At 38.3% G+C, this 22,222-nt stretch overlaps 2 protein-coding genes across 6 annotated transcripts in view; both read right to left on the minus strand.

Moving 5' to 3' along the window:
* Positions 1-244: 244 nt before the first annotated feature.
* rap2c (RAP2C, member of RAS oncogene family) lies at positions 245-4,861 on the minus strand. The gene is made up of 3 exons (XM_055016727.1): positions 3,929-4,861; positions 2,567-2,852; positions 245-1,545 (listed from the first exon to the last, which is right to left on the minus strand). The coding sequence occupies exons 1-2, from the start codon at positions 4,199-4,201 to the stop codon at positions 2,574-2,576; spliced, it is 552 nt and encodes a 183-aa protein (XP_054872702.1). The 5' UTR covers positions 4,202-4,861; the 3' UTR covers positions 245-1,545; positions 2,567-2,573.
* A 7,195-nt stretch (positions 4,862-12,056) lies between these two features.
* mbnl3 (muscleblind-like splicing regulator 3) overlaps positions 12,057-22,222 on the minus strand; it is a 30,053-nt gene continuing 19,887 nt past the window's right edge. For 2 of the 5 annotated variants that reach the window (XM_023283249.3, XM_035954220.2), the window contains exon 7: positions 12,057-14,476. In XM_023283249.3, the coding sequence (XP_023139017.1) occupies positions 14,334-14,476 (143 nt within the window). In that variant the 3' untranslated portion in view covers positions 12,057-14,333. Of the gene's footprint in view, positions 14,477-15,873; positions 15,969-22,222 lie in introns of all 5 variants that reach the window. The other 3 variants (XM_055016757.1, XM_023283254.3, XM_055016756.1) reach the window with 3 other exon arrangements.

The raw sequence follows: 22,222 nt of genomic DNA on the forward strand, positions 1-22,222 counted from the left end.
AGTTAACAATTAATCAGTACACTCTATTAGATTAAGCTACTTTCATTTCACACAGAATAAACCTGACAGTCTCCATTTTTGTTAGAGAAATGTTTCCCAAACTGGGTGATCTGACCAGTAGAAATAATTTGGCACTAAAAAAAGGTGGAAACTCAACTTTTTGTTTCCACATTTTGAACTGAGAAATGATCATATTGAGATTCCTTATGGAAGATAAAAGTGTATCTGTGTCCCGTCACAAAAGCAGAGTCCAGCACGTTTATTACCAAATGATGACAGCTGTTTATCTTCAAGGGGGGAAAGGAAACATGAGACCAGGGTGCAACAGAAATTTTAAGGCTCTGTTAAATTTTCAGCTTCAAAAAAAAAAAAAAACAAAAACGCAACATATCGGTCCTGAAAACTCACAAAAAAGCAAAAACTAGTATAAAATTAAAAGTTTAAAACTGGCTACCCATGTCATTAGTCTTTAATAAATAGGTTACTGTAAGAAAAAGAAAAATACAAAGTTAAATCTGAATTACTGTGCCAGAGATTTTCAAACCACGTGGGAGAGGAAGTTATTTGATGACAAGAAATCGGCGTCTCTTGAATTTTAAAGCAACACACGTTATGTAGTCAAACACAAATATGCACTGCGAGCTTCCTTTGGTCATTCCAACATCGTTCTCCCACACAGAACTCCCGGAGAAAACGGCAAATGGAAGACCTGCGTCCACACGAGTCATGCCTTGTAGAGACTTTGACAGACTAAAAACAGAAAAATGGCTCATCCTCATCACTTCAAGTTGATTAAGTAGAATAAACATTTTCACTTTTGAGCGAGCATGTTTTCAGATGAGTTTAGCTGCTTCAGGTTACTGCGATAATAGAACGTAAATTCTCCCTTGATGTAAATATTACTGGTTTAATCCACAGTTACACAAGTGTCCTAAAGCTAAAAAAAAAACAAACAAAACAACACTCAGCACATACTGCTGTAAATTTGTTTAAAAAGAACTATTTAGGACAAGATATTTAAAATAAGGTGAGCAGTACACCTCAGCAGCAAACTGGTGGAAGTATGCATGCTTAAAAGTCAAAATGCTTCAATATTATGAAATACTTTGTCAAATTTCAAACTCCAGACATAATACAAGTAATAATAAAGAATATAATAGTGATTAAAGCAGCATTAAAAAGAAGCTGCAACCTCACAAACACTCCTGCTTAGTATTTCAGGGATATTTCCATCTACAAGGAGGGGGGAAAAAAAAGAGGAGAAATTCACAGATGGCTGTTCTCACAAGTCAGTCTGTCTGAGTCCTTCTGGGTCATCACAAAGGCCGTCGAGGTTGCAGCAGAAACATCTTCTAACAGTTATGATATCAAAAATAGGACCGACGTCTTTCCTGTCATGTGCTCTGTGACAGACAGTCAGAAACCAGCTCGAGCAGAAACTTTACCAGCTGCGGCAAGTTTGTGTCAGCAGAGTTGAAAGTCAGGTTTGTCCCCAGGTTCATGGTTCATCCAAAATGCTTGTGGTGTTCCAGACAAATGATGCATCTGTTTCAAGAAAAGACAGAGAGAAAAAAAACAGCAAAGATGAAGCTAATGCAACAGGTTTAACGCTCCTGTTGTCCTCATTTACGGGCACCAAAAAATATTGTTTCCTTGTCTGAAAAAAATCCAAAAATTCAGGAAAAAAATTCATCAAATTTCTGAAAATTTGCAAAACCTTCAGGAAGAAAATTCCAATAATTCCTTAGACGTTTTATTGTTAAAAAAAAAAAAAAAAAATCCCCCAAATTTGGTAAGAAAATTCTTGTAAATATTTTCAAAAAATGAGTAAAAATCTTCCAAAAAAAACCCCAAAAATATCTAAAGTGATTACATATATATAGGTAAAACTTCTAATATTCTCTTTTTTGTGTGAATGTTCTTAAGAAACATTTTTAACATTTCTTTTTTCCACCAAAAAATGTTCAAACATTTCCCAAAAATGTTGAAAATGTGGACATCAGAAGTTTCACTGTGAAAATATATTTATTTCCCACATTTTCAAATTAAAACGGGTCAATTTTGACCCGCATGACGACGCGAAGTTTAAAGGGCTGGTGTGCAGCGGTGAACGCAGGCAGCATCTCTCACAGAATCTAAAGCGAAGTTCCTGTTTTGGAACACAATTTCTTTTTCAGGATGTTACACTTTCCTCTCTGTGCGGCTCGCCTCACAGGACTCGCTGCTTCATTACCCTCTGCTCTCCGGGGCCTTTTTCCTCCCGGCCGTGAGCTGCTCCGACAGTTGTGTTCTTCATGCCGCATACTTTCTGCGATCTAATGATAACAAGCTAAAGTAACGGTTTGCGCCGAGCAGCACCACCCACTCGTCTTTCTCACTTCCAGCCGAATCTCTCCTCTCCCTCACGCCGCACTCAAACGCCACACACTCGTCCACATGACACATTTCTGCTCAGCTCGAGGAGTAGCTTTGCACAGCCGCTGCAGGGACATTTTAGCACATTTTGTAAAATTAGCGAGCGGCCAACTGTGCTGTGGATGCAAAGCTTATTAAAGGAAGGCCGTACCTCTTCCTCACTGCACCACGCAGGCCGTGCAGCACTGCTCCTGCTTCTCCGGCAGCGTGGAGTAATTCATCTGTCGGACGATTTCTGCGAACAGCTCGTCCACCATGGTCTTGCTCTTGGCGGAAGTTTCAATGAAAGGGCAGCCCCACTCCTGAGCCAGAGCTCGTCCGTCTGACCCGGCGACCTCGCGCTCAGACTCCAGGTCGACTTTGTTACCGACCAGGATCAATGGCACCTTCTCAAAGCGCTTCACTCGCACTATTTGGTCTCGCATCGGTCTGATGTCCTGAAAGGCCGAGAAAAAGAGGAACATGAGTGCGATTCCTCTTGGAAATCCTCAATGTTTTATGAGGGGTAGCGTGGGTTGAGTAAACTGTGTTAGCAGACGTGAAATAGTTGTTAAAAGTTGTAAAAACAATGACAAGCAAAAAGTTGACAGGTGGTTTATGTAAAATCATTTCGCATAATACACCACAAAAGAGAAAATGCAGAAATACAAGAAGCAGCAAAAAAATTACTCAACAAGCACAGCTAAAGGAAGATTTACGGTCCAGTGGCGACGACATTCCAAAGTCATTATGCCACCGCATCATTACACAAGTATTACAGTCTTTACTAAACCTGCAACTAACGATTATTTCCATTGTTGATTATTCTCTCAATAAACTGACTAGCTGTTTGATATATAACATATTTAAAACAATTGCGGAAAATGTCAACCAAGATGATGCTCCCAAACATATTCAATTTACTGTCATGGAGGAGGAAAACAAGCAGAAAATATTCCCATTTTCAAAAGGTGATATCAGACAATTTAGACTAAATCAGTTAATCAATTACCAAAATATTTGTTTATTAATCCACTAGTTGTTGCAGGTCTATTACACTACACTAAGTGTGTGAAATCCAATTTGCAGACATTCAAAGTTTTGGTCGTGCTAAGCCTGTATATTTATATACAGAAGGTAATCTAGAGTGAATTACTGCTTCACACTAAATGATGATTCAAAGAGACAGTGAAAGCAGCATTTTAAATCAATGGACAGAGTCACTAGGTTGGATTTTTGTATCTTTGTCTTGTCTTTGAATAACAAAGTGAAATTTGGATGGTGCAAATAGCAGAACTAAGTAGATGAGGGTCTGGACATGTTGTAGTAAAGAGTCCAGACGTCCTGATTAGCCACCTACAGCTGCATGTCTGTGTTGGTTCCCAGTTAGTAGGTGATCTGAAGAGCTTCAGTAAACAGCAGCTCTCTTCTGTCAGACTGCAGGAACCAAAAAGAGAAGTCCAGCTGCTGTTTCCAGAAGCTCTTAGAACCACCTATGTCTGCCGGTTCCAGGTGTGTGCTGCTGCTCATGTACCTGGAAGCTCTGCTGGTTGACCAGGCTGTAGACCAGGATGAAGCCCTGCCCGTTCTTTATGTACAGGTCTCTCATGGAGGCGAACTGCTCCGTCCCCGCCGTGTCCAGGATCTCCAGCACGGAGGGCGACGAGTCCACCTCGATCTCCTTTCGGTAGAAGTCCTCGATGGTCGGGTCGTACTTCTCGATGAAGGTGCCGGTGACAAACTGCACGGTGAGCGCGGACTTACCGACGCCGCCGCTGCCCAGCACGACAACTTTGTATTCTTTCATTGGGGCGGTCGAGGCAGGCTAACTTAGCTTAGCTACACCGCTATACTCGCTCCAGAAACATTTATCAGGCCTTTAAAGGAGCGGACGAGCGAACCGGAGACAGTTAGGCGATATGAAATAACCTCTCTTCATTCACATAAACCCGGCTCCGCTACTCATACTTGCTGTTTTTCTGACGCTCGTTAGCGAGGAAAAGTCCGTTAACTCCGCTGTTAGCTAGCCGTGAAGCTAGCTCTCGTCTGGCCGAATTCCCGCTGTGCCATCCCGGAGCTTCAAGCCTTCACACCCGATCCGACGGACCACCAGCACCGGGGACTCATCAGAACACTGGCTGTCCGACTACAGACAGCAGGTCACGGTCATCCACGGTACAGCTCCCCTGCAGACGGACAGCATGCCCACTCCCTCTCGCAGCAGCCCGGGGTCGCAGCGCTGCTTCTGTCCGGGCCTGGTTCTGGCTCCGGCCCGGCCCGGTGCCTCGGCAGCCGGGCGGTGCTATCGACGCAGGTTCAGCACTGCGATCCGACGGTCCATGGGCTGCAGTTTGTCCGAGCCGCGGTGGTTGTTTGAGTGCGAGCAGGGCAGGTTTGGTTTCAGAAAGAAAAGCTTTTTCCTCCAACTGATTTCCTGAAGAGAACAGCTTCCGCAACGAGGCTGCCGGAGACGCGGCTTTCACAATAAAAGCCCCTCTACAGGAGGCTTTTATTCTTTTAATCTGAACAAAAAACCTTCACAGCTGCTGCAAAGAACCTGTACCCATTGAGGGAAATGATCCCATAGTAGTTAGAGGTTCTGTTTTATGATAATTAATCCTAGAAGCTTATATAAAAAGCAACTGGACTTCTCTTTTAGGTTACTGAAGACAGTTAACCTCTCATCCGGAAGGCCTCTTCAATTCTGATGCTTAACTGATGATTTCAATAAATACTGATAATTCTGTTCACAGGTAATGATAATCTGGCCACTAACAGTAAAATAAAAATATCCTGACAGCTGTGATGGAGTTCAGGACTCAGCCTGAGGACTGCTGCTATGTAATTAATGATTTAACAGCAGCTTTAAGATAAGATAGGATAAGATAAGAAAGATAAGATAAGGCGTGAAAGAAGCAGGACAAGAATTACAAAAAACACAAGGTTAAAAAATATAATCAATCAATCAATCAATCAATCAATCAATCAAAGGTCTCATAAAGACAGCCAACAAGGCCTGATGTATTTATATATGGATATGTATATGTTATAAAGTTATAATGATGTTATGATTAATTGCTCTTTGTGATTTTAAACTATTGTATAACTGTGACTGTGAACTATGACATAATGGACTTAGATTTGGATAAGTACGGCTGTGAGATGGTGAATTTACATGTGGATATGTACTCATACACTACCAGTCAAAAGTTTGGACACACCTTCTCATTTAATTGTTTTTATTTAATTATTTTCTACATTGTAGATTAATACTGCAGACATCAAAACTATAAAATAATACATATGGAATTAATCTACAATGTAGAAAATAATACAAATAAATAAAAAGCATTGAATGAGAAGGTGTGTCCAAACTTTTGACTGATAGTGTATGTCATGGTGATCTATTACTGATAGAGTCTCACTAGAGGTTTTGACATCTCCACCTATTTTGCTGCTGTGGATTCCAGAGAGAATTTTTACTGAACAATAAAACTTGTAAGTTTGTACTTTGATGTATAGAGATGAGTGTTTAAGAACTTAATCAATGACCAGAGAGAGACTTTAAACTAAGTATTTGTTCAACTGTAATGAAAACAGTCATTCTACAACTATTACCATCTAATATTATTTTCATTTTTAACCATTGGTAAATTATTGCATAAACATCTTTTTGCTAAATGATTAAACATGTACATTTCAACAGTTTCTTACACTTCATGACATTCTGAAGAAACTGATTCATATTTATATGACCCTTTTCCTTTAGAATTTTCCCTTACAGATTGTTGATTAAATCCCTTTAAACTTCTCTCTGTATATCAAAGATGCATACAAATACTTATTTCTGCATTATGGCACACACCTGGCATGCCTAGTTGGATAGTAAACACTTTCTCCGGAGGTCTCATGCACAGTGGTCAAACTTCTAATTCACTGAACTTGCTGCCATGGAGCAGAGCAAGCAATTGGAAATAATGGCTTTCAGAGTGCAGCTGTGCCATTGTTGTGCGCTGTGTGAAAGGGTCATTAAAATGGATTAGATGTAACTCTGCATCTCTGCTTCCTCTAGAATGTGCAGATCTACATAATCCCTGCTCCTCCCTCCGCTCAGCGCTCCTCGTTTGCGGAAGCTCGAGCACACCAGCTCACCTACAACTCTCCTCAAACACTGTAAAACTGCTCTCTACTACATAGTGGAGAGTTGCCATTTTCAGCCGTATGTTTGAATCGGAATCTGATTCTATAGGAGAACAATGGTACGAATTGAAATGGAATTTACCCAGGTGGATGAATAAAGTATCTATCTATCTATCTATCTATCTATCTATCTATCTATCTATCTATCTATCTATCTATCTATCTATCTATCTATCTATCTATCTATCTATCTATCTATCTATCTATCTATCTATCTATCTATCTATCTATCTCAGTGATGTAACGGCCCAAAAACCTGAACAAAAACATGAAAAAGCCAAGACATACTGAATAATTAGAGCAAGATGTTTTAAAATGCATTCATAATTTCAGTAATTAAATATGTTACATTTAAAAGTGTTTTTGGAGCAACTAAACACTTATGTTTATGCTATTAATTTGAAGTAATTAAAAATGAGTTTGATTGAAGAGGAAAAGCTAATAATTCTTGTAGCTAAATCTAGTCTGTTGGTTGAACATAATTTAATCAGAAGGCATCATAACTCAAAAAGACTGATGCAAACTGTTAATTTTTTTTGCGTGACACGTCAATGACGTCCACTGCAACTTCAATTAATGTAAATATCATTAATTCACATCGGGGTTAACAAGAAAAAACTCACAATTCAGGAGAAAAATTAAGCTCTATACAAAAAAACCCCCAAAAAATCTAATGAATAACAAAACACACAACAGGAGTGTCACAATGATGTGGTTTATTTAAGGTCAAACAGAAATCGCAGAACTCATCATAGGCACAGTAACTTACTCTTAATAGCTATACACTGCAAAGTAAATTGGCATGTAGCACAGCAGCACATACAAGCACCACAAGCAGAAAACAGAGTGAAACAAAAGGTGACTAAGAAACAGCAGTCACGTTCAAGTCTGTCCTAGAGTGTCCGAGAGAGTTTTCATATGGCTTAGTCCTGAACAGTCTTTGGCCCTCATCGTCTTCCACCGGTTGCCATTCAGTCTGTGATTGTACCCAATTTAAAAAAAAAAAAACAAAAACAATTTAAAGACTCACCGACAAAGGATTTTAAATAAAGGGATAAGTTTTACACACGCTCGGTACATGTGCTGTTTTTAGTCAATTAAATGTAGAACATAAAGTACATTTTGCACAATAAAGGCACAACTACAGCTGAAAATAACGGTAGCAACACATCAATTTTGAATCACAATCTGATGTAGTGGTTTGGCGACTGGACACCCACATGTACTTCTCTGTACGCAGTGATGACGGGAGCTGGTGAGTCATAGCGAAGAAGCTTTGGTGAGTTTTGGGTACACGTCGTTCACAGACCCGTCTCTGCACAGGGACGCTTTGAAGTTCATATTCAACAGTCAGAGGGCTGTGAACCGATTCACCAGGATGACTCAGTCAATCCACCGCTAGGACAAGTGCCATGGCAACAAAATCGCTGGCTTTAAGAGCAATTGAAAAGCATCACATGTCCAAATCTGCAGGAACAGAGTTGCGTAAGGATGCTGCTGCTGCTGCAAGAGTAACATTGGAAAACCAGGTTGTTTGACTAAAATCCTGAGGAGAATTCAGATTTATTGTTGTTTTGGATAATGACAATAAGGGAGCAAGTAATTAGAACAACTAAAATCACAAAATGACAGAAATGAAAGTGAATTTAAAACCCTGTGAACACATCCATGTTCCTCTGTGGTCTGATTTTATATCTGCTCCTGGTATTTTCTGGCTGTTTTTCAGCCTGCAGGTGGAGCTTCTCTGTGCTTTATTCTGGTGCTTTACTGGAGAGAGGAAAGTGTCTGCTGCTGCTGTGGATTCATGCTGAGCTTTTACAAACAAAGTTAGAACTCTTTCTTCTAATCCATCTCTCCTCTTTGATCTCAGGGTCACATGTTACTGAACCAAAGCTGATCCAGTAACTGAAGTGAAAAAAGCTTTTTGAAGCAAATCATTTGTAGTTTACAGCTGGGCGGCGCCATGCTTGGCAGGGAACAGGGCTCTAGCAAACAAACAAACAAACAAACAAAAGGACAGATCCCCAGAAGTAATCATCTCACACTGTAATAAAACAATAGACATATCATTAACAATACATTGATTTGATTTTTTAATCAGCTCTTTTCTCTGTATTTATTCAAAATAAATTTTGAGTATTTCTGACATAGTTATGTACATAAGTGCAAACAAGGTGAACGTCACACATTCGTATACACCTCCACAAGGATCGACATCACCCAGCACAGCTGGGCAGGAAGAGGCTTCTGGACCGCCTTCTGGGCCTAAACTGAAACAGAACTCACCCATGAAGGCTCTGAGCCGGGCTGTCCGGTCTGCAGACGAGTTTGACTTTACAGAAAAAGATCTTTCAGTCAGTCCAAAAGCCTCTTTACCTCCCTGACAGAAAGGTGTTTGCTTTAAAAGCCAAAGTCCATTCTTATTTCTCAAAAACACCATGTACAAGAAAAAAACAAAACAAAACAGAAGAAAAAAAAACGACAACTAAGGTCAAATAAACAAAACAAAATAAACACCTGACCTCCCCTAAGGACCTTTGGATATTACAAGGATTTAAGTTTTCCATATAAAATATTTAATCACGCTGCAATAACAAGACAAACTAATTAGACATTCCCTTTTTGAATAAGTTAGTGTTGTATGTTATTTTAATTAATGTGAAAAAATTCACTATCAGGATAATAGAAAGGTAGCCATGTTGTCATTTTGTTGCCATAGCAACAGCAACTATTACCATTAACAATGACTCCATCATTGTGTACAAACGATTTTCATATCATATTGTTTTTCTTGTCAGTCTACACAAACTATTAACTATATATAAATGAGTTTTTTTTTAATTATTCCATGCTGTGTTTTTTTTTAATGTCAGATAAAAAAAAAGCTTAACTTACAAGTAATACATGTCATTTTCATACACAGCTATCACATCTTTGTACAGTGATCGAGAAGTAAGGCCTTTTGTTTATTTGTATTCTCAGGACTGAATTAACTGCGACGCTAAAGGATCTGACTGGAGGATCAGAGCCTTCAGAGATCCACAGTTAGGATTCAGGACCGTGTGGGAAAATACAGCGAGGCCTAAAGGAAATCAAGTACGAGAGAATGAGGGAGGGAGAGAGGTAAGAACTATTTTTTTTCTCGTGCCACACCACAGTTCCTCACTCTGAAGCATCGTTAAATACACTAAAGTGTACTGAAAAATTCAAATGCCCTCAAGAGGCACATTTTTATAAATCAAGTATTCTGTATTTCCAGCTGGACAGCAGTCAGTGAAGGCATACTGATGATGGGGGCGGGGTGGGGGTTCTCTTGGCTGGACAAAGCTAGTCTTCAGTAGATTTAAGACAAACTCATTTTTCTGGACATTCTGATTATCAATTTCACCGATGAGGAAAACTGGAGCTGCTCAGAGAGAAGGTAAGCGGCATGCAGGGGGCTACACACTGTTTGCAGATGGAAGGTAATAATCGGATACTGCAGCATTTTCACTTCTATACTACTTGTTTTTGAGGGTTAGATGATCAGATCATCACTCTCATGTCTGCACAGAAAATATGAAGCTTTAACCTGGAGAAAATTAGCTCGACTTAACACAGAGTTTAGTGGCTGAGCTGACTGTAGTTTTTATTTTGTGCTATTTTTTTTATTTTTTTATTTATATATATATATATATATATATATATATATATATATATATATATATAAGTATGTTAACTTTAGATTTCACTGTACTGTTAACATACTTTTGTGTCGTGTATATATACATATGTAAAAGCTGAATATAAATTTATATACATGATTTTTGCATATAAACAGCATGAAATAAAAGCTACTTTTGTGTTACTGATGTATTTAGATCTTTATAACATTTATTTTGAACCCACATCTTTATCACACATTGTGATGAAAAACTGTCAGGAGGGAATAAATACAGAAATTCTAGTTAATCACTCATTAATCTCAATTAAAAAATAAATAAACAAATAAAATTAAATATATCTACACTGCCAGTCAAAAGTTTGGACACACCTTCTCATTCAATGCATTTTATTTATTTGTATTATTTTCTACATTGTAGATTAATACTGAAGATTAACACTTTTTTGTTTACAACATAGTTCCATATGTATTCTTTTATAGGTTTATGTCTTCAGTATTAATCTACAATGTATAAAAAATTAAATAAAAACCAAAAACCAAACATTTGACTGATGGTGTATATTGTGTAGCCATTTTCTTATGGAAAGCAGCACAACACAATGTGAAACTGAAAAAAAACTAAGATTATATAAAACTCTCACACACTCTACCTGTCACATGGTTATTTCAATTTCTAATTGTGCTGTTAGTCTAATTATCTTTCTTTTGTCATCTACATTCTTACATTCTTAGTTGATTTATTTTTTTTTATAAATACATTTTTTTGCTGGGTACTGTATATATATATATATATATATATATATATATATATATCAAGTTTTTTTTATTATGTTGTATGTATATTTTTAGTTAAAAGTTGACCAACAACCTCCTTTTCGGCTGCTCTAAAGCTCACTAACTACCCAATTTTTGTCCTCTTTGCATATTTTTGTACAGACACTGAGTCAGAATAACGACAGTTTATGGTTTTAGCTGGATTTTCTTCTTGTAATTCTTACTTAATGAACAGTTTCTCGCCTCTGGTTGCGCTGCTGCTGCCTGATAACTTCACTGTGAAGAACCCCAGAACAGAAACAGTTAACATAAATAAGACACACTAAAGCTACAAACTGTCGCTCTACACAACTGTTTGCACAGTGACCGAACAAACAAGATGCACTGTGCTGATTAGTGAGCCGTAGAGGAGCCGTTTGGTTTTTCTTTGTCACTTTTATACGGTTCCAGGCCTGTTTTTTAGCTTCATAATCAACTGCACAAACAAGAGAGCAGCATCGATCTTCTCATCTGACTTGGAAAGAAAGCAAAGAAGTGCTGCAGTTAAGGTGAAACACTAATTGAGGCGTCCAGATGGTGGGGGAAAAGCGTTGACTTTCCCAAGCCAGGGTTAATCAGGGCTTCTAACTCGCCCAACTGATCAGCTGGTAGCTCTGATGGTGGGAAACCAGTGAGGGATTACATACTTGTTGCAGCACCAGCAGCTCCTGCTGGACGTCCGTCTACACTCCACAGCGAGAGTAAACAGAAACACGACTGCAGCGTCGTTCAGTCCACATCGTGTGAAACAAAGAGATAAAAGTAGCACACTGACTTTTTCAATTTCTGCCCGATGATTTTAGGTTTTGTTTTTAGTGCATCTTGGCCACTTCGGGTGCGTTCGAGGGCAGGGGTACAAAACCGACTGGCAAGAAAATGGTACTGTAATGTACCTGAATGGTGTACAACTGTACTGCAAAGAGTACAATTTTTCTCTACCTTTTCTGAGAGTGAAAGATATTTCTAAAAGTAGTCACACCACCCATTGACATTAAATATAAATCTATATAACAATACACATACTTTAATATGTCTTAACACAGTATCAGCATGGTACCTATGTGACCTCAGAAATAGTCTATATATAGTGAATCATTACATTTCAGCATGCCTGTCTCTTAGAAGGGCATGTGTAGAGTTTTTGCATTAGATACATTCACAACACATTAACATTATTTAAAATGAATAATGTTCAGTGGGAAATGCCGTAATATCTGCAGCATTTACAACTAACCAAATATGTGATTCAGTGTCTCTGTCGACACACTTACGTATGCACACAACTCACTGATTTATTCCTTTACATTAACAATAAGACAGCACAGCTGTCTCAGAGAAGAAACTAGCACAGATGTGATTTTCTATTAGAATATTGTACCAAATAACACATCTATCTCGAGCACTGGTCTGTTCTTACAGTGTATTGACAGTGGTGGTTTGAGGAGACTTGAAAAGAGGCACATTTGAATTTGGATAGAAGTGATTTCAGCCCAGTTTCCAAAGCTGTTGAGTTCAATTCTTCTCACCTACAAAGCAATTCCTTATAGACACTTGAAAACCTAAAATCCATCTTCTTTTTTTTCTATTTTTTTTTAAACCATCAGACATCAAACAGGTGATTTATTCCCACATTTCCAAACCTTACCACAACTCGATTCTGGTTACAACAACTGTGGCTTCAATATTTAGAGTCTCGCGACTTTTGACAAAAAGGACACATCAGTAGAAAAGACGAGACATTTTAAAGTCGGACAGGACATTTTCAAGTTCTAAGCTTTCTCCCTGAAGAGCCAAAAAACATAAAAATCTTGTGCCACTAATTCAATCCAAAAGCCTCATGAAAGGAGATAATTACACAAACAAACTGCCTTTTAAAAAATGCATTGCTGCGTTTGACAGCGAGACATTTGTGTGGAATATTTTTTTAGGTATTGCATTAATCGGGGCGGCTCCTTGCATGGAGCACAGACTTTAGGCACAACATCAGGAAACAAATCCAGCTTCCATTTTGTGCAACAACTGACATCAGGTGTAAAAGTTTAAACGGTGCCAATTCTAAAAGTCTGCATACTTAGAGCTGACTGAGGATTATTCTTTAGTTGTTATTACGATTTCAGGTAAGTTGAATGTTGCTTGGATAGAGAATCATGTCAAACAAATCTTTGCTTTTAGTCAATTCCAAACTAAAAAATAATAACAAATGAGACATCGTGACTCACGAAACATCAGTTTTAATCTATAATTTGAGTTGTTTGTTGTATTACTGGTAGAATTAAACAGAGTCGGGCCTCCTTATGACCACATCTGCTTTAAGGCAGTTTGTTTCTTCAATCATTGTCAAGAAATAGGAGCCACATCCTAAAACATCTTGTCTGCTCAGCTCCTTCAGCAGACCTGATTGTATCTCAATTTAATGTGACTCAGTTAGTAGTTTCTACATTTGTTGCATTACATGACAAGCAATACTTCATTTGCTGCTATAATCCAGATACTAACTGTGAAACGTGGGGACGAAAACTGATTCAAATCAAGCTTTGTATTAACGAAACAATGTCAATTTTAAGTGCAGATCCCTGTAATTAGGAGTATTTCTCTAACCGATATTGCCTCTAATTGCTATTCAGAACATCTTAAACTGTTTTAAACTGTTTTGAAACTAAGTCTCCTCTGCAGCCGAGCAGACAAACTAAAGGCACAAACAAATGAGCTCCTTACTGACGTTTCATCAGGCAAGATGAGAACAAACTGAATGGTTCACATGGTTCAACACAAATGTTACATCTGTCGTCATCTCAGAACGTAAACATGACATGATATGAAACACTCTTTCATCTTGACAGCATGTCATGGTTGTAGACCAGCGGCAAGGTCCGACTGAATTTCCAGAATTATTTTTTCAGAGTTTGTGACTTTGGAACAGTCAAATGTGTTGGGTCGCCTCATGAGATGGCTCCAACCCATAAAGGGCATTTTAGTCTTGAATGTGTGTGTGTGTGTGTGTGTGCGTGTGTGCACATGTCTGCTGTACTTTAAGGTGTGGGCATGTATGGCTGTAAGAAGGAGGGAGCTCTATTGCTCAGCCTGATCGAGTCAGTATGCATCAGGATGGCTGCTTTAAAGCAACAGTAACACGTCCAGGCTTGTATTGCATGAACCGTCGCAGCGTTCTTACTTTCATTACATCGTAGGAGGAGTTTCACATTGCCACTCAGTCAGTGTGCACTGTAGGTGAGGCACATGTTTGCTGCAGATCGCAGGGACTTTAACTGGGGTTTCGGGAAAGGCTTACTGAGTTTAGCGCCACCGGAGCTGCCACCAGCAGTTTGGGGACGGGGCAGAAATGGGTTTCCATGGGAACGCACTGGAGCTCCACCGGGTCAGAAGTCAGAAGCTCCGAGGTGTCTACTGGAAGAGAGAGAGCGGGGAGAGAGGAGAAGTGAATCCCACTGAGACAAATATCTGCTCATAGCCTTCACAAGGAGATTATTCTGGTTGTTAGTGTGTAGATCACATATTGAGTAATATTTTCAGCCTAATCAGGACATGACAGAGGTTGTTTTCATGGATATACACTAGATAATGATTAAGTATTGTCTTCATTGTTAGGCTGAAGCTGCCAACACCTAATATTTTGTGCTGTTTTTGCACCAAACTTGATTAAAGCTGTCAAATTATGAGCTTTTATTGTTATTCTGGCTGGAAAATATTCAGATCTTAATCAGACAGAAAATACTGAGAGCCATTTTGGGCTGACATTGGATTAGAAGTTACCTGATCATCACAGTAAAGATATGGAGACCCGTGTTTCCCCCCCACGGCTCTCAGGTTATTCACAGTAACTGAGTACGCTGTAAAACAATGTGAGCTTGTCCAATGTTGAGTTGTCACAATGACCAAAATTAGCCGCAGCAAATATGTAAATGGAGGAAAATGTTTTTGTTACTCTTCAAAAACCAGAATCGATGGAAAGAGAGGAGCACAAACTAAAACAAACTGATGCAAAGTTGCAGTGGGTCTGTTCTTCAGCTTTAGAAGAAGCTTTGTGAAGTAATTTCCTCGACACTAGAAGTCAGTACTGACAAACGATTACACTAAGCAAACCCAGGTAGTTGGTGACATTAATCATACAGTTCCTCTTCAAGTATTTTAGTGTAAAAACAAAACAAAAACACCTTTAACTAGTGAGCTCAGTTCAGGTAAATTAATGTTCTTCTTGTTTACACTGAGCTACACTGTAAAGCTGTGCAGTCTTCGCTTGAGTCTAAATGTATAAATTTACATTTTGGTCGCTGGTTTTGCACATAAAAATTCTGACTGTTTTACAAAAACAAAGTTGCTAAGTGTCTCTTTTGGATTAATCCATCAAGCTCAGGAGTTAGACGATGAAATAAACTCAAAATCTGTAACTGGAGTCTGGGAAAGTTTGTATCAGCTAAAAGGGTTTATTTCTCTTAATAGAGCTTTGGAGTTTAAAAGCTGAACATATCTGCAGTGAATATGACAACAAATAAAATAGTGAAATGTATGTTAATCACAGCAGAGTGGACAGAGCACATACTGTGTCCAACGATCAACAGAGCAACAATAAAGACTGAGACACCAAACTCAGATGAAAACAGTCACTGATCTTAAGATTGTTTTCATTTGCTCACATGACAACAGACTGAAAAGTGCAGACAGATGAAATGTGAAAACAATTCTCTACAGGCAGGAGTTTTTATTTAACCCAATGGGAGAAAAAAAAGAAGACTGAACAGGACTACAGAGCTAAAATAAAAGAGAACTGAAATGAAAGAGCAAACCTGATTCGAGGCGGCAGATTCAGCGAAAGGAACATTGGTGACTGGGGTCGAGGCCGACGAAACAGTGGAGGTGGTGGCACCGTGCATCATGGGAACTTTTATTCAGGCGAGTCAGACGAACAACAGAGGACGAGGATGTGGGCGGGCAGGAGGGGGGAACAGGAATGATATGGTTACCATGGCAAAATGTGTAGAATAATCAAAAAGTCATGGCACAAGTCAAGTGAAATTGCCAGGATGAATTTGAACAAGTATCAGGACACATGCAAAAGAAATCAGAGATAAAGAAAACTGCATATTTAATTCGCCAACCAGCTACAAAATAAAAGAAAATGCATCGTTCACCAACAAATGGTAGTTGAACAAACAAGGCAATACACGGTCATACAATCTGATCAGACTGGAGTATCTGATAATTGTATTCAATGGACAGAGCATGTGTATGGAGGGAGCAAATGAGCCATAAAAAAACAACATTTTCAGTCATGTCACAGCTGTGAAATCATGTTCCTTTTTCAGAAATAGTCCAGGACTATTTCTATACAGTACCGGTTGAAATCTGCAGATAAAATCTCACATTTTCACTGATAAGTTTGTGTCTCAGTGATGACTTGACTTTGGTTTTGCATTCATCTCATGCATGTTCTGTGCTGAAGGTGCTTTGAATAAATTAACCCTCTGGTGTTTTTTTGCCTCTGTCACACTTTCAACTACAATATAAAGTTCTGCCTCTCTACAGAAACAGCACCATTTTTGTGGATATTTTGTGAAGCAAAACAAACGTATAATGTCACAAATCATGAAAAAGGAGTTTAATTTCTCTGATTATGCATTTTAGGTGCCCATGTTATGGTAACTCTACATACTATAGACACTGTTCTACTTCTATTTTTGATTCCACTCTCCTATCTGCTCTGTGTAAACATGACCAGCAGTTCAGCCAAACAGTCTGAGTTATTGTCACATGACTGTTAGCTGCACTTGTTGCTCTATAGTTACCCTGAGGGGCGCAGAATTGTTTGTTTTTACAGAGTCTGATTAGTGAAAATGGTTTGCTTTTAGCATTTTTTTGAAAAATAAGAAATGTAGAATAAAGGGATTTAGGTGAAATACTGTAATTTTACACAGTAAATGGTGTAATTTTGTTGATTTTTTTCTTTACAGATAACGGGCTTCTCAAACCTGCCGGTGGGTTTTGGGGTCAGGAGATTAATTGAAAAATGAAATATTTGTGCATTTGTGCTTTTTGTCAGCATCTTTAATGACTAACTGAAAAACAAAACATGCTTTGGGACAAATTACAGGTTCAGTCTACTAGTCATAGAGACTATATGTCTGTAAATAGATGTTTTATGTCTCTGTGTGGACTTTTGTCACATTCGAGAGAAAATAAATTCATCCCAAAATTCAAATTTGTGTTACTGGTGAGTAGCCCAGTGCCTACTTGTGTGACCTTCTTACCGGTACTTGTCAAATTTACCAGAGATCACTGCTTCATCAATAAAAACATCAAATCACACAGACATACAAATACCACACAGAACACAATCAATCTCAGATGAATGGTTGGAACAAATAGTCACACAGTATCACAGTTACAATCACATGGCAGTGAAAAAATAGCACACAGAGGAGCTGACAGAAGTAACAGTTAAAGTGTGTAAATATACTGAACATAAACTAGTCCTACGATGATCATTTTCAATGGTTTATGTCTGTCTGCTCCTAAAGATCTTTTTTTTTTATCTTGATGATGTAAAACCTGCAATATTCTGCCATGACTTGGTAGTGTTTTGACATGATTAATAATAATAATCTCTCTGAATCCAACATGTCATAAATCTAAACATGATTATAGTCGTCCTAAAACCCAGCTTGCAGGTGCACTAAATGCACATTTAACAGCTCGAGGTATTGTCATGACTGCGTGGGTGGAAACGCTGCCATTAACGGACGCCTCGCTCACACTTCTGCTAGCGTTTGTGCACCTGCTCAGGAGGAATATCATACACCGCTACCTATTAGTTTGATGACTTACACTTGTTTAGTAGTCTAAAAAAAACCCGCAGACACTTTAACTGGACAGTTTGGTGACTTCAGTCATCCCAACTTCCATATTCCTCTTACTACGACCTCCCATACTGCACACTGCACTACACTGCAGGTCAGCTGTGTGGTTTTAAACTCCTGTAATACAATGTACACTCATGCGTAGGAACACAGAAGCTATACGGTTGAGAGAAAATAAAAGGGGGCTGTCTGACTGCATGGTACAGCAGTGAGACTATTCTAAATATAGTGTCCATGCCGACCTCTTTTCAAGTGGCTAAAATACATTTCCTGCTGTCCCCGTTCACGGCAGCATATATCTGAGCTTCCCTGTCAGCAGGCCTCACTGCTTCTTCAACCCTGATCGACTCTCACTGACTATAAACCCATGCAACCACACTTCACAGACACCAAACCGTCTCTTTAAAGACTTTGTTGATCATGTGCATCAGAAACCTCTGATGCTTCAATTTAAACTATTTTTTATTATAGTCTATCTCTTCTGAGGCCTCCAACAGCATAAAAGTATCAGCACGAAATCACAAGTGTACCGGTTTAAACAAAACACAGAAGCAGAAAGATGAGCAACAATCACGGCAGGTGCAAATATTCTATTTTCTATCCAGCAGCGTAACACATTGAGGTAACTTATTTCGCTTTCTCTTCTTTTCATCCTTTTCTTGCTGCTTTTATTGAGTAAAATTATGTGCAAAACACGGCACATTTCTACCTTAACCCTCTTGTTATCCTCATTTATGGGCACCAAAAAATATTGTTTCCTTGTCTGAAAAATATCCAAAAATTCAGCAAAAAAATTCCCCAAATTTCAGAACATTTGCAAAACCTTCAGGAAGAAAATTCCAATAATTCCTTAAAAGTTTCCCTTCAAAGTTTTATTTTTAAAAAATCATCCAAATTTGGCAAGAAAATTCTTGTAAATATTTCCAAAAAATTAGTAAAAATCTTCCTAAAAAATCCTAAAAATATCTAAAGTGATTACATATATATCAGTAAAACTTCTAATATTCTTTTAAGAACATTCACATAAAAATCAACCAAAATCCAGCGAATTTCACAAAAGACACCGTTTGCGTGCCAAGAACACCTTTTAGGTACATTTTGCTTGACAATTTAAATTAAATGAAATGTCCATTACGAAAAACTTTTCTAAAATGAAAACAGAGACTTACAGCTTAAATTAATGATGCTCATTAATAATTAATGTAATCCAGGTTCTGATAAATCGCTAACAGAAGGTGAAGTATCCATATGAGTCTCCTAACAAGACAGCTGCGTTTTTTAGACTTACGCATGCAGAACATCAACAATAAACTTTCTTCATTACCTAAAGTTTACAAGCTGTCGTTGAATCATTTGTTACATAGCGGACGTCCTCAGATTGAGTCCTGAGCTTCATCACAGTTGCCGGGATATTTTTGTTTTACTGTTGGTAGTTGGATTATCACCATGCAGGAACATGGTTGTTAGTGTTTAGGAAACCATTAACAAACTAGGCTATTAGTTACAAGCTGCTACTAGTCTTCTGTTTGCTTTATTACATACTGTACATCACCAAAAACCGCATGTATGACACGCCCCTCACTGTGGTGGGCATGTCTGAATGAAGCCAACAGAAATAACTAACCCTGATCAACTCATCTTCTGACAGTAGTAGCTAGTAGTTGTAGCTGATATTTACTGTGATGTTTTTACTGTTTTACTATTGTTACTTGGTCTATAATTGAGTTATGGCTAAGAGGAACTTCTTAGTGACAGAAAATAAAGTTTCTTTAATTAATCACGAATCAATATTCTGATTTCATTCAGCAGCTGAAAATAATTCGGCAACCCGAGCCCTCCCTTCGATTCATGGGCGGAAAGTCTTTAGCTGGATGTCATTCCTCTGCTCTCTTTCCTCCCCTTTCCTTTCAGTCTCTACTGTGCTCTCTAAAATGAAGCCAAAGAGCCAGACAAAAAAAAAGCACAAATTTTAATCGTCAACGCTTCCTTGGATGCAGATGAGAAAGTGCAAAATCTCTAGTTTGAATTTGGCCAGACCTGCTCATTTCATTTCACTCCCCACTTTTCTGTCGCTCCATTTTCTGCCAACCCTCTCCCAGGGGAATAGTATTTCAAGCAAACATTAGAAAATATTCTAAAAAAAACAGCGCAGAGTTCCTTCAAGTTAATTATGCTGTTTAGGTTTGAATTAAAACTAATGTCTTCCATGAAAAACACGCTGAAATTCCTGTAGAGGCATTGGACAGATTTGTTACTTGGCTAAACGAGTTAACCAGTGTGGTCAAGTTGTCCACAAATCCCACCAATCAATCAACCAGTAACCGTCCACTAACGCAGACGGGTTATGTCGCATTTTGTTGGATGAGAAGAGATGAGAAGGACAGCAAGAGGACAAAAAACAAGGACACAGGAGTTCAAGTAAAGAAGAACGTGTGATTGGAAACAGCAGGTCAAGACAAGTCCACAGGTTCAGGTTAGTGCAGCGACACAAGCAACACGGAGGCAGCGACCACACAAATACACACTGCTGCTGATGTGGAGGCAAGACATCAAAGCTCTGATTGTTACTATTATAGCACAAAGAATGAAGAAATTAAGACCAAAAAGTGCACACCAAATGTGTATGGGCAGATAGAGTCTCCCCTGAGCACAGAGCAGCTACATCATGTGGGTGTTTCGGCTGCAGGACTCTGGTTTGTCAATAATTCATGTCTGGCAGCCCTCAGGCCTTTCACTAACCATGGTTTCTTTATGTTTCTCATAAAATAGGAAATGTCTGCAGTGTTGATACGTTGTGTCAGTATGTGCAAAACACGTCAAGGAAATGAATTTTTGAATATTCCGATTAATAAAAACAAACCTGATGTATTTTTTTCCCTTTAACCCTCCTGTTGTCCTCATTTACGGGCACCAAAAAATATTTTTCCTTGTCTGAAAAAAATCCAAAACTTCAGCAAAACAATTCCCCAAATTTCTAAAAAATTTGCAAAACCTTCAGGAAGAAAATTCCAATAATTCCTTAAAAGTTTCCCTTAAAAGTTTTGTTTTTAAAAAAATCCCCCAAATTTGGCAAGAAAATTCTAGTAAATATTTTCAAAAAATGAGTAAAAATCTTCCAAAAAAAATCCTAAAAATATCTAAAGTGATTACATATATATCAGTAAAACTTCTAATATTTTCTTAAGAAACATTTTTAACATTTCTTTTTTCCACCAAAAAATGTCCAAAGATTTCCCAAAAATGTTGAAAATGTGGACATCAGAAGTTTCACTGTGAAAATGTATTTTTTCCCACATTTTCAAACTTTAGAAAGGGTCAGTTTTGACCCGCAGGACAACATGAGGGTTAACTGACATCTACAGTGCTTAAGAATGTCATTCAGTGAAGTATTATTACACAATTTCAGTTCAAATCTTATTGAAATCACTGAAATCAGACCCCCCTGTTGTTAAGTAACAAGCCAACATTCTGTTTAATGCAGAATTGTATTAAAACAATGACTCTTTCTGACTTTTAATTACACTGCAGGGCTAATGTTTGCTCATTTGTTCTGTCTTGCTTTCTTTGTTTACATTTCCAGCTGCTATTTTCTTTTACTGACAGCTGAAGGACTTCTGGGCTCTCCACCATTCGATCTGATAGGCTAAAAGAAGCTGCAGTGCATGCACCCAGCAATCCATGCACCAACATCCCCACATAAAGGCATTCTGGTGTGTTTGTTACTGTAACATGGGTCCTTTATTTCACCCTCTGAACCCCCGAGCACTTCATGAATGTGTTGTGCTCCTGCCGCGTTTTTACCCACTGTGGGCTCATTTTTTGTTACTGCAATAAAAAGTCGTGCACCTCAATGAAAAAAGCAAAACCCAGACTAGAAGTAGAGAGAACTCAAATGTCTTTTGTTCAGTGTGACGCAGTTTTATTACCATAAATTACAAAGAAAGAAGAAAGTTGAATTTATTTATTTATCTTGCAAAAATTGAAAAAGCCCGGAATCAACACGTGCAACATTTTCCCAAGTGCCCTCAGGTTTTACTGATGTTGGAACAAAATGGTTACTCTACATACTATGAATATTTTATGACTTAAATGTTTAATTTGTTTCCTTACATGTCTCCTATCTGCTCTGTGTAAACACAGCCTACAGTTCAGCCAAAAACTCTCTGAACCGTCATCAGCCAATCACCGATAGCGTCCTCGCTGTGCCGTGGAAGGAAATTTATTGATTACTGCAAATTGTTTGTTTTTTTGGGCTAATTTTTAAATGAGACTTTTAGAA

This window comes from Amphiprion ocellaris, chromosome 13 (genome assembly GCF_022539595.1).
Source record: "Amphiprion ocellaris isolate individual 3 ecotype Okinawa chromosome 13, ASM2253959v1, whole genome shotgun sequence".
NCBI lineage: Eukaryota > Metazoa > Chordata > Actinopteri > Pomacentridae > Amphiprion > Amphiprion ocellaris.

What these genes read in the sequence shown, in the direction of transcription:
- rap2c (XM_055016727.1), bottom strand. Translation starts at nt 4,201, where the DNA reads ATGAAAGAATACAAAGTTGTCGTGCTGGGCAGCGGCGGCGTCGGTAAG. An exon ending in TCAACCAGCAGAGCTTCCAG is followed by an intron (nt 2,853 to 3,928) that starts GTACATGAGCAG and finishes TCGGCCTTTCAG; the next exon opens with GACATCAGACCGATGCGAGA.